Source organism: Camelus bactrianus, chromosome 13, assembly GCF_048773025.1.
Source record: "Camelus bactrianus isolate YW-2024 breed Bactrian camel chromosome 13, ASM4877302v1, whole genome shotgun sequence".
Classification (NCBI taxonomy): Eukaryota; Metazoa; Chordata; class Mammalia; order Artiodactyla; family Camelidae; genus Camelus; species Camelus bactrianus.
Window position 1 is genome coordinate 42248752 of NC_133551.1, and position 17761 is coordinate 42266512.

Consider the following 17761-nt stretch of genomic DNA (forward strand, 5'->3'; position numbering starts at 1 on the left):
AGCATATATACGTTTCCATCTGATCTCACCTTTGATACAGAAGTCTGCAGCAAAGTAAGAAATTGTCCTCTTTTCTGGAAAATATTTTTATCATTATTAAAAAACTATTTTGTTGTTTCAGTCATTCTGCCATTTTCTCTGTCAGTGCTTGAGCTGTGCTCCTGGTTTATGTGTTTTTTTCTGTGCCCCAAATTATTGATCCTAATCACTGAAATGGAATTGTGGTTGCTCCATCTCCAGCACACATTTGTAAAACATGCTGACAGTGCAGGCCTAGTCATTGAATTACTGGTTTGAGAAGGTTCCTTAGAGATGAGTTTGGGTTAGCTTCCAGTCTGTGATGTGGACTAACAAATCTGTTAATCCTGTATTGAGAGACTGGCAAAGGAATCTGATTATACTTTGTTCTTAGCAGATTATTATATATGTATGTAGATAGCTGCGTTGTGGCAGGTCAGAGAGACTAAAATGTGCCTGAATCATAAGAGGTGCTCAGGAAATGTTAGTGTGCTTCTTTCTTTCCTTTGCCATGTAACCTGTAAGATACAGCCTTAAAATGTCATGCAGCACTAATATTTATTAATACTCAGCTTAAAAAATGGCACCACCCTCCTACCTTCCCTCAGATTTTTAATTCGTCAGTCAGAAAACCTAAGCTGCAGGGATTGCCAGAACGTTTGGGCCAGTTGCCTTTCCATGCATTTTACACTTATCTATTGTGCAGTATAAATTTTCTATGTGTGCTTGACGTGAAAAAGGTAGACACTGCTGAAATGGGAGTTCTCTAATGCTCCTGTGAAACTGGGAGCCCTGGGTAAGCTGTACTTACCTTTGAACTCAGTTAATAGACAGTTTTACATTCTGTCTGGAGTAGTGAATTAACATCTTTCTAAAAATGAAGTTTCTTACTCTAAATTGAAGCAAATCTGTTTGTCTGTTTCTTGCCAATTAATGATGCTATTTGTATTTTATACTCTTAGTGTGGTCCTCTTTGATATCTTTGTCAATATCCTTACCCATAACCTTGCGGAACCAGCTTATGAAGCAGACGTGGCACAGCTGGAGTACAAGCTGGTAGCTGGAGAACATGGTTTAATTATTCGAGTGAAAGGATTCAACCACAAACTACCTGTAAGTATAAGCGCTCTGTTTTCCTTGTAGAGAGCTTTAAAAATGAAATTTGAGAATTTATATTTGTTGCACATACAGCACCAAGCAGAGACTTGTGCGTGAGGTGTTGTACGTAGAAAGAAATGTTTACTAATGTGTATTATTGTGCTTTATTATGTGTATTATTGGGCTGACAACAGCTATTCCGTAACTTTGGCCACACATAAAAGCAACATATATTCATTAATTACATTAATCTGTGTTGTATGCACTATGAATATGTATCTTGTTTCCCTTCTAAGTTTATGATCCTTTAGAAGCAGACTCTGTATCTTAAAGTCAGTAATTTATCTTTTGGTAAGGAATGTGTTTCAGTGTCACTTTGTCAAAAACTTCATAAGTAAAGAAAGAAATATGAGATGCTGGGTTAGATCATTAAGTACGAAGTAAAATAATATTATATACCCAGTGACAAATTTTATATCTTGATTTCTTGGGCAGAATGTAGATTAAGGTTTGGGGAATTGGGTTCCTGCAAGGAAAAATCTGGAGGAGAGGGTCTGGCAGAAATTAGACTTGTGCTGAGAGGTAATGGCCTCCATATCTTCGCAAAAACCCTAGAGAAGAATATAGTTTCTCTTTTGTACCCTTGTCCCTGTCAGTCTCCCCAGGGAACGAGGATTGCTCTTAGGAGGAGACACCATGGAATACTTTACTTTTATTAACCTTCAAAGGCCTAAATATAATGTCACTTAAAATCCAGACAGATTGAAGCCTGATAGTTGTCATTTGGGAGGTATATTTTGGAATTACCTGGAGAGCTTTTTAAAAATACAAATCACAGAAAAGTATTTGAGGTTCCTCATTTTATGACACTTACCTAATAGCCTTAGTGTTACAACTTAATGTTACAACTAGGGATCAGTTTAGGTGGAAGGAAAAAATATTTAAGAATACCCATGAAAAATTTTAAAAATATGATTCATTGCTCCAAATCAGACAATTATTGAGGATTTCAGCCCCTAAAGACTCTTTGAGTCATTAGTACTTCTCTTATGTCTCCCACAATGCCTACTACCATACTGAACCCCTGGTAAAAACCAATGGGAAATATTTCCCCCCTAAAACTTAGCAAATTTCCATGTTTCTCCACTTAAAGTGCTTCTTTCTTTTCTTCTTAGCTACTATTTCAGCTTATTATTGACTACTTAGCGGAGTTCAGTTCCACACCAGCTGTCTTCACAATGATAACTGAGCAGTTGAAGAAGACCTACTTTAATATCCTCATCAAGCCTGAGACTCTGGCCAAGTGAGTTTACATGGGATCAGCTTGTATTTTGAAGGCCTGGAAGTATTTGCCTTCCTAGGAATTACGTTTGGGGAATAGGGTATAGTTTCAGTGCTTGTTTTCAGGCGTGATAGAACTGTGCTGTGTTTTAGGAAAGCAGCCCATGGAGTTACAGGATTTCTAAACCCAGCTATTTGTGAGTAGGACTGCAAGCAGCCTACTATTATACTTGATTAGAGGCTAAAGGTAAAAAAGGGTGTTTTTTCCAAAGTTTGTAAGTAAATAATAGTTCAAGAAGTGCTGGCTTTGTTGTAACTCAAAATTGCTTACTGCTGATTTTAGTGTGATGACTTTAGCGTATTGGATGTTATGATAAGTAGCTCAGTTAAATTGCTTAACACATCATTTATCTGGCAACTGCAGCTATCCAGAATTCAGCCAAGGTTCCAGAAGAGAGCAAGAAGACTTCTGGATAGTCTGTAGACTAATACTTAAACCCTTTGCCAGTAGGCAACCCTCTTGGACCTTTCATCAGAGCCTGCCTGTTCTTTCATCCAGGGCTAACTGTAGCCTATAGGGTACCTTCATGTGAATCAGAAAAAAAGCCTTTGTGGGAGGGGAAAAAAGTCCCCTCTGAGCAGTCACAGCCCTTTGTGTACATGGCTTGCAAGCCCCTTCTTGACCTGTTTGCTGGATCTATAAATGGTAGACAGAACAATTTTATATAGAGGCCCTGCTTTTGACATAGTTATAATGAACCCATAAATGGCCAAAATTCAAAAGCAGGGGAGGGAGTAGTTAAGAATCAGACATGTAATAATTAATAATCTGATGACAAAAAGTTACAAAAACTAAAACCAAATACAAGTTGGAAAGGAGAATTGTCAGGAACTATTGATATCATGAAAAATAGCCCTGTGTATCCAGTAACTCCTGAATACTACTTTATTAAAATGTGGTAGAGTAATAATAATACCTATTCATTGAAGATCTGTTATGTGTTAGACCTAAGAACTTTAAATTTATTTAATTCTCACAGAGAGCCTGTAATGGTAGCCAGTATTATTTCCCTTGTTTTACAAATGAAGAAACTGAGTCACAAATGTTAGATAACTTGCCAAGTTCAAACAGCTTAATGTGTGGGAGGGGGTTGGGGGATGAGGAGCCCAGGGGTTAGTTTGATTCTGGCCCAGAACCACTTATACTGTATTGTCATCATGGTAATAGATATCCATAATAGTCACCTCCATTATGTAATAAATAAATGTTAGTGAGATTTCAAATCAAAATAGTAGTATTAAATTGGTATGTGACTCACCTGGCAACTTAGGTGAAATATTTTATTTTGCAACTGAAACAGATAAGTGAGTGAGTTTTACTAATGAGCAAATCTTTGTAACAGTTTGACTATGCAGTTTTAAATGCTTTTTGGTGATTATGACATTGTTTCATTGTCTGGAGTTGTGATAGAAATTGATAGTCTCTTTTTGGAAACACAGCATCTATAGAAACTTAACCAAATCGTTCTTTACCCTTTAGATTCATTTCTTACAGCAAAACCTTGTTTTTTTTCTGTTTCTGTACAGAGATGTGCGGCTTTTAATTCTGGAATATGCCCGTTGGTCTATGATTGACAAGTATCGGGCTTTGATGGATGGCCTTTCTCTTGAGTCTCTGCTGAGCTTTGTCAAAGAGTTCAAATCCCAGCTCTTTGTTGAGGGCCTGGTACAAGGAAATACCACAGGCACAGTGAGTATGAGGTGCTCTGTTGCTGTTGGCTAGGTTTGAATGCTGTTGTGAGCTCTGGAATTGCATGAGTTCTTCCCTGAAGGGGAAGCTCTGTAGTTTTGGCAGGCCCAGCATTGTTATCATCTGTTTAGAAGGGAGCCTGGCCTCTCTGATGCAGGGCAAGACTTTCTTATGAAGGAGATTGCAGGTATGGGACAGCACTTTGAGTTAAATGGGTTTGGTAAATATATGGTATTGGTTACATTTGTTGAAATATATATACACATACACATACTTAGGCAGAACTTGTCAAGCTTGTGTGTCAAACTATGTATCAAAGTGAGGAGCTTGAACTTTATCTTTAGTAAATGGAGAACCACTGAAGGATTTAAAATAGGATTTGTCGTTAAGAAAGATCCAGAGGGGCCAGTTATGAAGCTGTTATTAAAGTTGACATGAAGTATGATTCCATTTATATGAGGTATCTAGAGTAATCACAGTCATAAAAAAAGAAAGTAGAGTGATGGTTACCAAGAGTTGTGAGGGGGAAAAAGGACGGGAGTCATTGTTTTATGGGTAATGAGTTTCAGTTTTGCAAGGTGAAATGTCTGAAGTTCCATTTCACAGCAATGTGAAACAACATTATGGAACTTCACACTTAAAAATGGTTAAGATAGTTAACTTCTGTGTTTTTACTATAATAAAAAAAAAGTTGAGGTGAAGAATGATGAAGCCTGAGGTTAGGAAAAACAAAAGAAAAAGAAATGATTAAGAAATAATGACGTAGAGGATGGTCAAAACTCAGTGACTGATTGGATATGGGAGTGAGAGAGAAGGGAGGGGTCTAGGATGAAGCTCCTTGAACCAGTGGGTTGATAGAGGAGCAGGACAAGTAGTAGGTTTGGGAGCATATGAAGAATTTGTTCTGATACACAATGAGTTGGATGTGTCTCTGGGATCTTGTAACTAACTGAGGTCCCTTCCAGCCAAGAGTGCTTGTTTGGGACTCTCCCTAAAACTGTTGGGCTGTTGATCATCTTCCTCCATGGCCTCCCTGTTTCTCAGAACCAGCCCTTTGATGGAATATATAAATAGCCACTCTTCAGACTGGCTGCTCTAGCTCTGCCTTTATCCCCCGACCCCCAAACCAGCTTCCGTTTCTGTCCTGCCCACAGAAGGAAGTTTGAAAGCCTCAACCAGGAAGAAGAGCAGGGTTAGCTGCCTACTTCTCTGAGCACAGTGGGAGTTCTATGCAGGGGTCCTTTTGGTTCAGAGGACTTGGTACCAGGAATTGCCCCAAGCAAAAACCGCTTTAGAGATGAGCTCACCTCCCTAGTTATCCCTCATTTTATAGATTAGAAAACAAGTCTTGAAATGGGGGTCAGACGCATCCTTCACTTAGTATTAAGTATTTATTCTCTTGCTCACTCTATGCCAGGCTACGTATAATAGATCCAGTTTTCTAAAACATGGTCATGGTTGTCACAGGGGGCACAGCCTATTGGGGTAAACTGAACAACTAAGTTTGATCCAGTGGGGAAACTGTCACAGTGGACGGGTAAACAGAGGACCAAGGGAGAACTGAAAAGGAGCCACTTCAGTTGAGAGATGCTTAGTATTCAACAGACATAATCAATATTGAACCAGTGAATGATGAGCCCAGTTAAGTGAAAGACCAGCATTTTGCCTGATGGACTCTATCTCCTTTCCTAACGCGTCCCAGGGCTTCCCAAGTAATTAGAATATTGGTATTAGTTGGTTCTCGGTGAAATTAATGTCTGTAGAGCCTGATGTCATTATTTTCTTCTCTTTGCCCCCTAGGAATCTATGGATTTCCTGAAATTTGTTGTTGAGTGAGTACTGGTTGAGTTTTCTCTTTGGGAGTTATGTGTTTATAGTAAGAGGCCTTGAGCCCACAACTTGGTTGTTGCTAAATCCACAACAGAGATGTAGTAGGTTTTTTTGAGGCTAATTATGTAATCAGAGCAGTTCAGAAGGGACTGTGAAAGGCCTGACCTTTTCAGTTTTGGGGCGGGGGTAAGAGGATAAAGGCACTGCCTCAGTGACCCGCACTGATTGTTTTGCAGCAAGTTGAACTTCATGCCTCTGGAGCAGGAGATGCCTGTGCAGTTCCAGGTGGTAGAGCTTCCCAGTGGTCACCACCTCTGCAAAGTGAGAGCTCTGAACAAAGGTGATGCCAACTCTGAAGTCACTGTATACTACCAGGTCAGTGGCCTCTTTGCACACAGCTGTGCTCATGGCTGAGAATCTTTAGGACACCAAAGCCTGGTGGAAGGTCCAAACTATCTGGGGGAAGTGATCCTATGATCTTCAAGTCCGTTTTGTGGTTACCTCTGTGGTTTTGTGCTTGGGACCATTTGTCCTCTTGAAATAACTACATTTAAAAATTGCTCCTGTCAGTGAAATGGATCCTTTTTCAATCACATTGCTTCGTTAACCACCCAACCACTAGTCTAGATGGACAGAAACTGAAGTGTGGCTGGAAATTCCTACATGTTCCTCTGACAGAACTCCAAGGAGCAGGGTGACATTTGTTAAAAGGACAGTGTTGAAAATAAGCAAAAGTAAACATAGCCAATCAATCAGTATAAAGTAAACAGAATGACTACTAGAGTCATAATTAAAGGTTTCAAAGCACCTGAGAGGTAGGATTTATCACCTCTATTTTATGGATGATGAGTCTGAGGTTGAGTCCTTTACTTACCTGAGGTCATATCAGCTGGGGTGTGAATTTATACATTCTGTCCTGAATCCTGTGCTTTTTTTTCCCACATCATTCTGGAGAGATGGGATGGTACTTAAAACAAGGAAGAGCTTTGCAGCAATCTCGATTGGCCCATAGACTAGTCTGTAGTTAGTCCCACTCACTTCTAGGACTGTTGGGACCTGTGCGTGTCGAGACTGATCTCAGACTTCCCTCTGAAGCTCCTAGAGCTGCTGCTGGGGTCCTGGATTTTCTGCAAGAGGAAGTCAATTCTCTGTCAGGCTCTTTGAAGATCCTTGGCCTGGACTTCGGGCTGGACTGCATGGCCTCATTCCCAACTTGTCCTTTGATTGTGTTTCTGGCCCTGGGCCTGAATCTTTTCCTAGAGGCCCAGCTTGTCTGCCTGTAGCTATCTGGGTTATTTTCCAGGTTCTCAGCTTACTTATTGAATTGACCACCAGGTCCCAAACTTCATGAACAGTATGGCCTGGCCCTGCTTAGTCCCATCCACGTTTTGGTGCTTAACCCAGAGAGTATTTTCTCTAGTTGCAGGCAGGATTTCATATTGTAAGACTGAGTCTGTTGAGGTACTTTCCATCTATCACCTCTTAGCACTAGCTTCTAATACCAACTACTTCTTTTAGGGAACCGATTCCCTCCTCACAGAGAGCGTTTTGAACAGGAAGTTGATACAAGGTTTTGACTGGTTTTGTTGCAGTCCTTTCAGAGGCAAACAGGAAATCTTGCTGCTGACTAAATAGGGCTTGTAGGGCACATAGGCTTCAGCCTCCTTTGGCAAAAGGATAAGGAATAGAAATGAGTCTGTTATCAGAGGAGCCTGCAAAAAAGCCTGACTGTGGGATGCCTTAGCAGCATCCTTGCTTGTTGGCTGCCTGCCCTCTTCTATTCTAACTGTATTGTCTCCAGGACAGCCAGGATGTGGTCTCCAAGTGTGGTATCTGCCTCTTAGGCATTTTTCTTATCAGCTGGTTTTGGGTCCCTGTGTGTGGCTGTGGAAGCCCCTACTCATATCCTCTCCATCTGAGGAACAGGTCTAGATACCCTTCACTGATCCCCAGACATTCCCTGCTCTCTTTAGGACTTGGAGCTGCAAGTAGTTGATTTTAGGTAGTGTTCTCTGGGTCCTTTTGGCAGGAGCTGGCAGGTCAGGGATTATTGGACTCATCTCCATGTCTGCCTGTGGTTCTGTGCTAGAGCTGGGAATACGAATGATCAAGCATGATTCCTGTCCTCACAGACTTTCCACTTTGTGGGAAAGCAGAAAGTATGGCAAAAGAGGGTATGATAAACTTTCTTGGGGGAATAGAAGAGTGGGAATAGTCACTCTTGGGGGAAGAATTGCTGAATTATTAAAAAACTCTGTAAGCCTTTGGATTTTCAGTTGATCTGACCAGGCCTCTCCTTTCAGTCAGGTGCCAGGAGTCTGAAAGAATACACTCTTATGGAGCTGCTTGTGGTAAGTTGTTTTAAGAAGAGTTGAGGTGTTCAGGAGCCCCTGAGCCACAAGGATTGGCATTTCAACCTGGGGGCTAGGGAGTTAGGAGTGGTCAGAGATCTGTGATTGGTAGGGGAGATGCTTGTTTAGTATTTCTCATTCAGTGTGAGCATGGACGGGGGGCCTGGGCGACTTAGGAAGAAAGCAGTTAGGGAGGCTAGACTCTGGGGTTATGTGTTACACTTTTGGGGGAAGAAATGGAGGTTTCTCTGCTGAGAGAAGTTGAGCTGATGGGTAGTATGTTGAATTACAGATGCACATGGAAGAGCCTTGTTTTGACTTCCTTCGAACCAAGCAGACCCTTGGGTAAGTCTGCTGGAAAGAGCACTGAGCTCAAGTAAGGTCTGGGGCTTACTTGGTAGGCTTAAGTTTATGAGGTGTCCTGACTGAGCAACCTCTCAGAGCTCTTTGGTCCTTCCATGCGTTAGAGTCATACTTACTGGTCGTAACTTCTGGGATTTGCATCTTGGACTATGATCAGGTTTTGTTTGGTCAAGTTTCAAGATTAGCAAGAAAAAAAGCTAGCCTGTAGCCCTCAGTTCAGAAGAGGGGTGGGTACCCTAATCTGAGAATAAAATAGATGTGCATATTTATGGATGCTCTTCCAGGACCTCCAGGTCCAGGAAGGGTGAGGAGAAACCCTTCCCACTCATCTCTAGTGCCTCCGAGGAGTTCATAGAACTTTTCACTCTGGCTGTAGGTACCACGTCTACCCAACCTGTAGAAACACATCTGGGATTTTAGGATTCTCTGTCACCGTGGGGACTCAGGCAACCAAATACAAGTGAGTAAGCGGGCCCAACTATTATTCTTGGCACAGAGAATAGGGGCTGCATCCTTAAACCTCAGGCAATTCTTACCAAATAGGTTTTGCTTCATTTAGTCATTGGAGGGGTAGGAGATGGAGAGTGGTTCATAGATGGCCTGAGCCAGGACTTATCACTGGTTCCAGTGGGCCTACAGGGTCTGCTCAAGTCCTGTGGTGACCGTGCAGGGCTTGCCAGTGTTTCCTCTCTTCAGGCAGATCTGAGACAAGAAAGGCAAAGATGCCTGACCTGGCATTCATGCCTGAGCCAAGGTAGAAGGCCTTGTTGGTTCTCAGTTTTGTAATGGTCAAGCATGGTTGTCACTGGCTTCATATGATACCAGGAAATCGGGCTAGAGGTGGGGTAGGGGTAGGGTTGTTCACCATTCTCTTCCTTCCCTCAGCTTAGGGAAGAGTTAACACTTCAGCCTCTTCCCTGAAAATATGCCTCAGCCCCAATTCTCTCCTTTGCCTTCTGCTTGAGACCTGGTCACTGATGACTTTTAATTGAAGATATTTTGTTTCAGTTCTGAAGTTGTTGATAAGAAGATAGAAGAGTTTCTTTGTAGCTTTGAGGAGAAGATCGAGAACCTCACTGAGGATGCATTTAACACCCAGGTGACTGTGCTAGCCTGGTCTTTTGTTCTTTGGCCCACCAAGCCCTCATGACAACTAGACACCAGTCTTAACAGTGCTGTGTGCTAGCTAGTTCTTTGCAGCCTCACTGTAATCCGGCCATGTCTTCCTGGCTTCATGCCTCCCCATCACGCGGCAGGCCCTTTACAAACCAGACTAGACAGGGCCAAGTGTGTTCTGGGGGAACTGGTGTGATGCCATGCTTGAGGGCGTCTTTTTGGTGATAACAGGTCACAGCTCTGATCAAGCTGAAGGAATGCGAGGACACCCACCTTGGGGAGGAGGTGGACAGGAACTGGAATGAAGTGGTGACCCAGCAGTATCTCTTTGACCGCCTTGCCCATGAGGTATAACACGGTTTTCAGAGTAAGAAAGCCCTGACAGGGACTCCTGATTTAATAGGAGACACAATTCTAGGCAAGTCCTGGGGCAAATCCTGACGAGAAACCTGGGGCACTGGTGCAGGGTTGGTTATTTTCTTGCCCATTTCTTGATCTGATTAATCAAATCTTGTTTCCAGACCAGCCTCTCTAGCACCTTAGGTGGCCAACTGAGCAGGATGCTAATCCTTACTCCCCAGTCTCAATCAGAGCAAATCCATTTTTGTATATATATTCAGGTTCTCTATTACAAGGCTTGTGGAGAAAAAAGGGGTCTGCTACTTAAAAGAAAATTGAGAACTTCTCGTCTTTATGGAGTTCCTTTTCCAGGTTTAACAACTCCAGATTTGACAACTTCTAGCCCAAAGTAATCTCATGAAAAGAGAGCCCTGGGTCCTACAGTCCAGTGCTCTGATAACAACCCTATGCGGCAAAATTACCAAAGGACATGGAAGGAGGGGTTACTTAACAAGAGGTTTTGTTCAGCCCAGCTCTTTAGGCTCTGCAGTTTTCCTAATAAAAGCAGTTTTCTCAAACCAGAGTATAACACCATCACCATGTATCTGAGAGGTGACACTAAGGTGTGATGGGTTTGGCTCAGTGACTAGTACTTAGCTGTAATTACAGCATCTGCTACCCTTCCTTGCTTATTTGCCAGGTCAGTCATTGCTAATAAACACAAAGGTGTGTCAGAGGCTGGTTTTTATCCTTCTCTGGAAGGTTAGGAGCCAGCTGAATCAAATGATGTGCTCAGGCTACTAAGCAGGACCAATGAGGTCTGCCTAGGGTGTAATGCTTAAGAAGTCTGTCAGAAGATACAATGTTAGCCTTTTATAGCTTTCTATTTTCCCTTCCCCTTGTAAGATTGAAGCACTGAAGTCATTCTCAAAATCAGACCTAGTCAACTGGTTCAAGGCCCACAGAGGAAGAGGAAGTAAAATGCTCAGCGTTCATGTAAGTATGGGTACCTAAGCTGTAGCTCTGTCCTTTTCAGACATTTAGCCCAGTTACCATGCACTGAGTTTGGGTTAATATCAGAGATCCTGACAGGTCTTTGTTCAAATCTGGTCAACATTCTCACCTCAAGTCCTTGGCCTTTTTCAGGTTGTTGGATTTGGGAAGTATGAGCTGGAAGAGGATGGTACCCCTTCCGGTGAGGATTCAAACTCTTCTTGTGAAGTGATGCAGCTAACCTACCTGCTGACCTCTCCTCTGTTGGCAGAGTCTACCATCCCCATTACTGATATCAGGGCTTTCACATCAAAACTTAACCTTCTCCCCTACCATAAAATAGTCAAATAAACTGCAGTCTTGTGGCCTGAACCACTGTGTATTTAAAAATGTATTTGTACTTTATGAAGTCACACTACTACTGCCTTAGGGCTTCCACTGAATTTTTGCACTGGCATCATAGAATCTGATTTGCTCCCTGCCCCTACAACCTACCCCCTTCTCTTGTGACTAACAAACCAATGGTTACTATAGCAGCTGCAGAGAGAAATTAGCAGGATGGCCCAAGCTGTAATCTGAAAGCTTGCAGGAGTTGTTTCGAGAAGCCCTGTCCTATCCCTCTCTGATTGAGAATCCAGTTCTGTACGACAGCCTTGCGAGGCCCTAGGTAACCGATGTCTTCTTAGTACCTAAATGCCAGGTGCTAATATTAATACCTGTGTTGCTGTTTTTAATGTATTTAAAAATAAAGATAGTTCTGTATTGCCCTTCTGAATGAGCCATGTGCTGCTGTGGCATTCCTTTTATTATATTTTCAGTGTGGGGTGGGGATCTAAAAATAAACATTCTTCCCAAACCCACTAAGGCAATAAAGTATTTTTGGATAAAATGTTGGTAGCCATACGTGTGCTATTTGAGAGTTCAATTAAGACTTGAGAATAGCATTTTGGGGGCTAAAGACAGAACACAGACTGTAAGGGAGGAAAAGGATGGACTCCCTTCATGAGTTCAGAGAGTCCTTGTAAGTTAGCTCCTGTATTCAAGGTTATGATTATCCAAGTGTAGTCATAAACATAATAAAAGAAACGCATTAAAAAAAGGCTGGAAAAATTACTTTATGAAGCCTTAAGAAGCACTGAATATAATTAAACTGTAGTCTAGAGTTAGATACAGTAATAGTTCAATTCCAAAATAAACGTTATTGTAGGTGAGACCACGAAATTTCCTAACACTTGATTTTTAATACATTGCGCTAAATTTTAGTAACAACTCAGAGGAACCAGTATTTACAGTAGATGGAGTATTTATGAAAAATCTGGCATCAGGTATATTATATATATGTATATATGTATATATATATAGAACCCAAGATTATATGAACTAGGAAACATATTGTATATATCAACAGCAGTACTACAGTGCAGAGTTTGAGACTGGGATTCATAAATGCTTTTCAAAGCATGGGGTTTGGATAAGGAGCCGACATCTTGTTTTCAACACCTGAAGTTTTTCTCAGGACTGAAGTCAAAATTGTAACTGCCACAGAATAGGAAAAAGGGAAGCTTTTCTTGCTTTAATTGTTCATCTGCATCAGAAAGTCCAGTTATCCCTGAGATAGGAACCACTGCAGTAAGAAGGGAGTGAATTGTTCTCCCAAAGGAAAATTGTTGCTTAATTATGCCTCCTGCCCTGGTCACCAGATGCAAACTATGTGTTTCCAAACCTAATGCTTGGCAGCACCAAGACGTTTCAGTAATGGTTCATCATACACCCAGCATTCTCCATCTTCATGAAATAACTGTAAGAGAAAGGGGGAGAATTATTTTATGTCCCTGTGCCACTCCACCTGCCCCACCTCTCTCTCCACTCGCCCAAAGCACTGCAGTGAGTTTCAGGCAGGGACCAGGGCTCATCTCCTACATCACTAATCTTTTGGTACTTCAGCATTCACAGAAATGAAAGACCGAGTCACAGGGAACAGAAGTTAGGAAGTCGAGGAGGGCTCCCCAAAGCAAGCTTACCCTTGTCTCCCATTGAATTTCCTTTTCTTTCCTTTCTCGGGCTTCTGCTCTTTGTCTTTCTTCCAGTCTATGCTTGGCTTCAGTTGCTGCATCAATGTCTCTGATTTTTAAGTTGAAAGTGACATCCTTCCAAAGGCTAAAGAAAAGTCAGGGTGCTAAGTACTTGATGGACAGAGGATTTAGCAAGCTTGAGAATGAAAGGCTAAAGCCACTCTGAACATAACAATCACAGTACAAAGTCAAATGGCTTTAAGTGCTGTAGTTCACAGATTAAATCTCCTTAAGCTGGCACCAGGGCACTAGAGTAAAAAAATAGAGAAATGGACTCAGAAGATTCCACTGCTAGTTGTCAAAGGAGGAAATAAAGGATGGGGCAGAAAGCTGGATATATGGTTAGGACAATAGAACAGAAAAAAACTGAGATTGGGATTTTACTTGTGGGTTTACCTCTAACTAGAGATGTCAGCTCACCTCTCTAGGGCTTCAACATCCTTTATTATAAACCAAAAGGGTTAGATCAGAAGTGAGAAGTTCCATTTCAGAAAAACTCCCGTGGAGTTAAAAGAGTAAGAGTCAAGAGATGCACTGCAGAGGCTTAAGGGAGGGCAAGAGATTTGGCTTCCTCTCAAGGCCTAGAAGATGGTAACTGGACAAGTCTGGTCCAAACAGTACTTTACAAAGTGAAGGCTCCAAGGAACTAGGAAAGTAGCCATCCTAAGATCCCCTTGTGTGAATAGCAGAGCATAAATGTCTATACATTTCCACTGACAACTATGAGCAGGCAGTTCAGGCAAGCAGACTGTTGACGAGTAAAAACAAGACGGGTTATAATCTGTAAGGTCCCCTTCACTTAAGATGCTAAAGAAAGAATATGCTAATGTGCTAAAGAATTTTAGTGCATGATTCCTTATACCACTAAAAGATCCTGATTTTACTGCACAAACTGAAAGGGAAAATACGACATTTGAGACTAATGGAAAATTGAATACCAATGAGATATTTGGAGATACTTGATGATATTACAGAATAACCGATTTTTTTAAAAAGTATGATAGTGTTTTTTGTGTTTTTAAAAAATTCATTAAAAAATTCATTTTAGATATACATACTGAAATACTCAGGAATGAAAATTTTTTAAAAGTTTCTTGCAAACAAAAAGACCTGAAGGTCTTTTGGGATCTCACTGCCATCTCTTGTAAACCACAAAGATGGTGGTAAGTCAACATACACTTGGTACTTTTATGGCCAAGCATCATATATATGCTCTAAGTTTATCTTACTCAGTTCTCACAACAATGCTGAGGTAGTTCCCATTTCCAGAAAAGGCAGAGGCTGCAAAGAGAGGCTGGCTTACAGTTACGGTTATAAAGCTAGTAAGTGGAGGAGCTGCCTATGAACCCAGGCATTCAAACTCAGTCTGTGCTGTTATACCTTGTGTGGTCCACAACCCAGCCCTGCACCTATGCCGAGCCAACGGCAAGAGCATTGCTACAGCGGCTCTAGTTGTATCGTGTCCTTACCAGCGGGATTCATACTCATTCTGGTCTTCCAACTTCCTTACTTTCTTCTTGATTATAGGCAATTTCTTGGTATCTATAAAAACTGCATTTTCCTAGAAAACAGAAGAGGCAGGTAGATGTTTTACTGTTCACACTCTTCTAAGGAGTAAAAGTCAGCTCTTCCCAGAAAACTTTAATTAACAGATGTAATAATGAAACCCCACATGTTAATGTAGAGACAATGTATTTCATATGCAATCTTCAGCATAAATTATAACTGTGTGTCTGAAGTCTTGGTAGAGACTCAACTGAACAGACATTTTCAACGTGGCTATGTGCTACATGCTTGGGGCTGATCTTGGAGTTAGACTCATAAACAGCTAATCCTAGGTGGTCTGAAGTGCTTTTTACATTTCAAATTCTCCAAGTCTAAAATCAAAGTCACTGGCTCCTCCTGTTTATCCCATACCATCTTCCTCCCACCTTAATTAGGTAGTTTGCAAGTTCCCTGAGGACAAACACTTATTCATTTCTGTATCCCTGGTGTCAGGCAGTTAATACATTTCTTATGCAAAAATCAAACTGTATATACAAACACACAAAGTAATAGTTTAGCATCTATTTATAAACATACTCACCACATAGCCTAATGATAAAGCTAACATTTACTGAGTGACAAGCATTTTTTGCATATATTATTCCTGAGTATTTTAAGAGAGAGGAAAGTAAAAATTATTCTACTACCTGTACTGCTGGGGAACAGATGGGGGACGGAAAAGGCCTGCCCTGAAGAGATGGCATTAGAGCTTCTCTTGGTGGTTAAATGTCCAGATGAAGGAAGCCAAAGTAAGGGACAGGCTGCGATGCAGTGAAGCCCAAAACGGGTAGCAAAACAGATTCTTACCCCTGTTGAATATTTTGCATACATTACACCATTCCATTCCCCTTCAATTGAGCAGAAAGACTTCTTGTCATTTGGAGAACTAAATAGAAAAAAAAAAACAACCCGCAAACTTTTGTTATTAGTCTCAAGTTGTAAATTTTTCTACCAAAGAATCTGGTCAATGTGGCCTACCTACACAGAGCACAACATATAAGAGCAACTTTAAAGGCAGCTTAATAAAAACTGGACTTCCCAGAGCCAACTGTGAGCACAAGGGCCCTAAACAAGAGCTAATCAACTCAAGATCCCATGAACAGTGGGTATGAGATAAGCTAGGTGCTGGGACCGCAGCAAACTAGGGACAGTCCCTGCCTTCAAGGTGTTCACAGCCTAGTGGGGAGAGACACTGCCATTGAGATTCTGGGTAGCAAGGGCTGCGGTGAGTTGAGGTGAGCACTGGAGATAAGGGCAATGCTGTAAGGATGAGGGTCAAGGAGGTTTCACTTAAGGATACATGGCAGGAGACCAGGCTTACATCCTCAGGCTGAAAGGGACCTCTGGATCAAAAGGTTTTACCTCTTTTCCTGAGCAAGGATCCCTTCCTCAGAAGCCCTGAAAGGCTCCTAGTTGGACATGATAGTGACATATATGGCAGGTATGGAACTTGATAAGTATTACAGCAAAAGACAGGTTAGGAAGGGCAAGGTATGAACACAGGAGGCTAGGAGGTTAGAAAGAGAAAAATACACAGGTAGAGGGATGAAGCTGCTTGTGCTGGACTGAAACCTGTTTCCTCTATGATTTAGGGGCTCTGTGGGAAGCAGGACCAAGGAAAGAAAAATGGTAGGGCTCCAGGTTTACATGGTTATTGTGCAGTGGTTCTCAAAATGTGGTCTGTGGTTCCCAAGACCCTCATAGGTCAAAAATGTTTTCATAATCTTAAGACATTATTTGCCCTTTTTACTCTAATTTTCCCACAAGTTTACAGTGTTTCCCAGAGGCTATGTGATATGTGGCAACAGAATGCATGCAGGTAGGAGGATCCAGCTGTCTTCTATTAATTATTTACAAAATTTAGAAGATATACAATGCCACTCAAGTTTTTTAAAGAAATGTTTTGTAAAACTTTTTTTCTTTTTCATAAAAATGCTATTATTGTCACTTGTAAATTAATTTATAAATATTTTTATATCTTTTAATTTCTCATGAGGAAAACTGATGAACATAATCCACATAAACAAAAGCTCTTTGGGGTTCTTGATAATTTTTAAGGGTAAAGGAATCCAGAGACCAAAAAGTCTGAGAAACATTCAGCCAGTACAATCCCTCACCTTATGCTGAAATCCCTAATTTGAAGAGCCCACCAAACACTCTTTCAGGAGGCAGTGTTTCTATTTTATGCCGCTGTGGCTGGCCCAAAACTGTACTAGCGGTTCCTGTTGGTGCTGCTGGCCTCCGAGGAACTCTGAGCAGCAGGCCCACCCAGGACTTGGTTCTGGACATCCTACTTTCTCCACCTGCCTGTTTTGGGGGGACAGTTCCATTACAATGGTGACTTGTGCTGTTCTCTAAGCTCTGCCTGTATTTTCTGACTGCAATAATATTGTGGTTTTACAGTGATCCTTAGTGAACTTCATCTTGTGTTCCTGGTACCATCCTGCTCAAGATTTTCTGGGATGCTGATTCTGTCATCCTAATCATCTCCCTAGAAAACTGGTTAACTAATCCTGTGTCTTCCACTGCAACACTGTCCCCAATAAGGCATCCAAGGGCAGAGAAAGTCCTGCAGATTTTCCTCTTTCAAGCAGGCTCTGAAACCACTCAACTGATGGTTTACCCAGACAGCACAGCTGTCTTCATCTGACCCTAGAGTGTCAAACAGAACCAAGCAAAGATGTGATAGTTACTGTTTTTCCCCAGCAAAGGCACAGAACAAAAAAAAAGGGCTACGAGGGCTCTGAGACACTTCAGTGGGAGTCCTAGGGTCTACTATATGGACTAGCTCATGGTCCAAGTCAGCAATGATGATTCAGGAACCCATGATCTGGGTTAGCTAGGACATCCAAGAAGACTCAGTTCCCCATTTGCAAGTCAGGTTCACCAATGACCTCTGACTGTTTTGAGCCCAGGTTTTAGGTCTCCTTCTGATACGGGATTTTAGAAAGAGACATACCACACAAGATGTGAAACAAGTTTACAAGGACAGAGCCATTACAATG

At 41.6% G+C, this 17761-nt stretch overlaps 2 protein-coding genes across 11 annotated transcripts in view; one reads left to right on the forward strand and one right to left on the reverse strand.

Moving 5' to 3' along the window:
• Positions 1 to 11917, forward strand: part of NRDC (nardilysin convertase) — a 71412-nt gene extending 59495 nt beyond the window's left edge. For 2 of the 4 annotated variants that reach the window (XM_010951812.2, XM_010951813.2), the window contains 13 exons: positions 3 to 54; positions 981 to 1131; positions 2292 to 2419; positions 3985 to 4147; positions 5948 to 5979; positions 6214 to 6352; positions 8281 to 8328; positions 8621 to 8673; positions 9068 to 9151; positions 9700 to 9790; positions 10039 to 10155; positions 11053 to 11142; positions 11293 to 11917. In XM_010951812.2, the coding sequence (XP_010950114.1) occupies positions 3 to 54; positions 981 to 1131; positions 2292 to 2419; positions 3985 to 4147; positions 5948 to 5979; positions 6214 to 6352; positions 8281 to 8328; positions 8621 to 8673; positions 9068 to 9151; positions 9700 to 9790; positions 10039 to 10155; positions 11053 to 11142; positions 11293 to 11490 (1346 nt within the window). In that variant the 3' untranslated portion in view covers positions 11491 to 11917. Of the gene's footprint in view, positions 1 to 2; positions 55 to 980; positions 1132 to 2291; positions 2420 to 3984; positions 4148 to 5947; positions 5980 to 6213; positions 6353 to 8280; positions 8329 to 8620; positions 8674 to 9067; positions 9152 to 9699; positions 9791 to 10038; positions 10156 to 11052; positions 11143 to 11292 lie in introns of those variants that run through there. The other 2 variants (XR_012511285.1, XM_074376499.1) reach the window with 2 other exon arrangements.
• Positions 11918 to 12234: 317 nt separating this feature from the next.
• The window catches only part of OSBPL9 (oxysterol binding protein like 9), a 123360-nt gene continuing 117833 nt past the window's right edge, over positions 12235 to 17761 (reverse strand). For 6 of the 7 annotated variants that reach the window (XM_010951808.3, XM_010951807.2, XM_010951806.2 and 3 more), the window contains 4 exons: positions 15564 to 15642; positions 14681 to 14772; positions 13161 to 13296; positions 12235 to 12937 (listed from right to left, as the gene is read on the reverse strand). In XM_010951808.3, coding sequence (XP_010950110.1) covers positions 12863 to 12937; positions 13161 to 13296; positions 14681 to 14772; positions 15564 to 15642 — 382 coding nt within the window. In that variant the 3' untranslated portion in view covers positions 12235 to 12862. Of the gene's footprint in view, positions 12938 to 13160; positions 13460 to 14680; positions 14773 to 15563; positions 15643 to 17761 lie in introns of those variants that run through there. The other variant, XM_045514313.2, reaches the window with a different exon arrangement.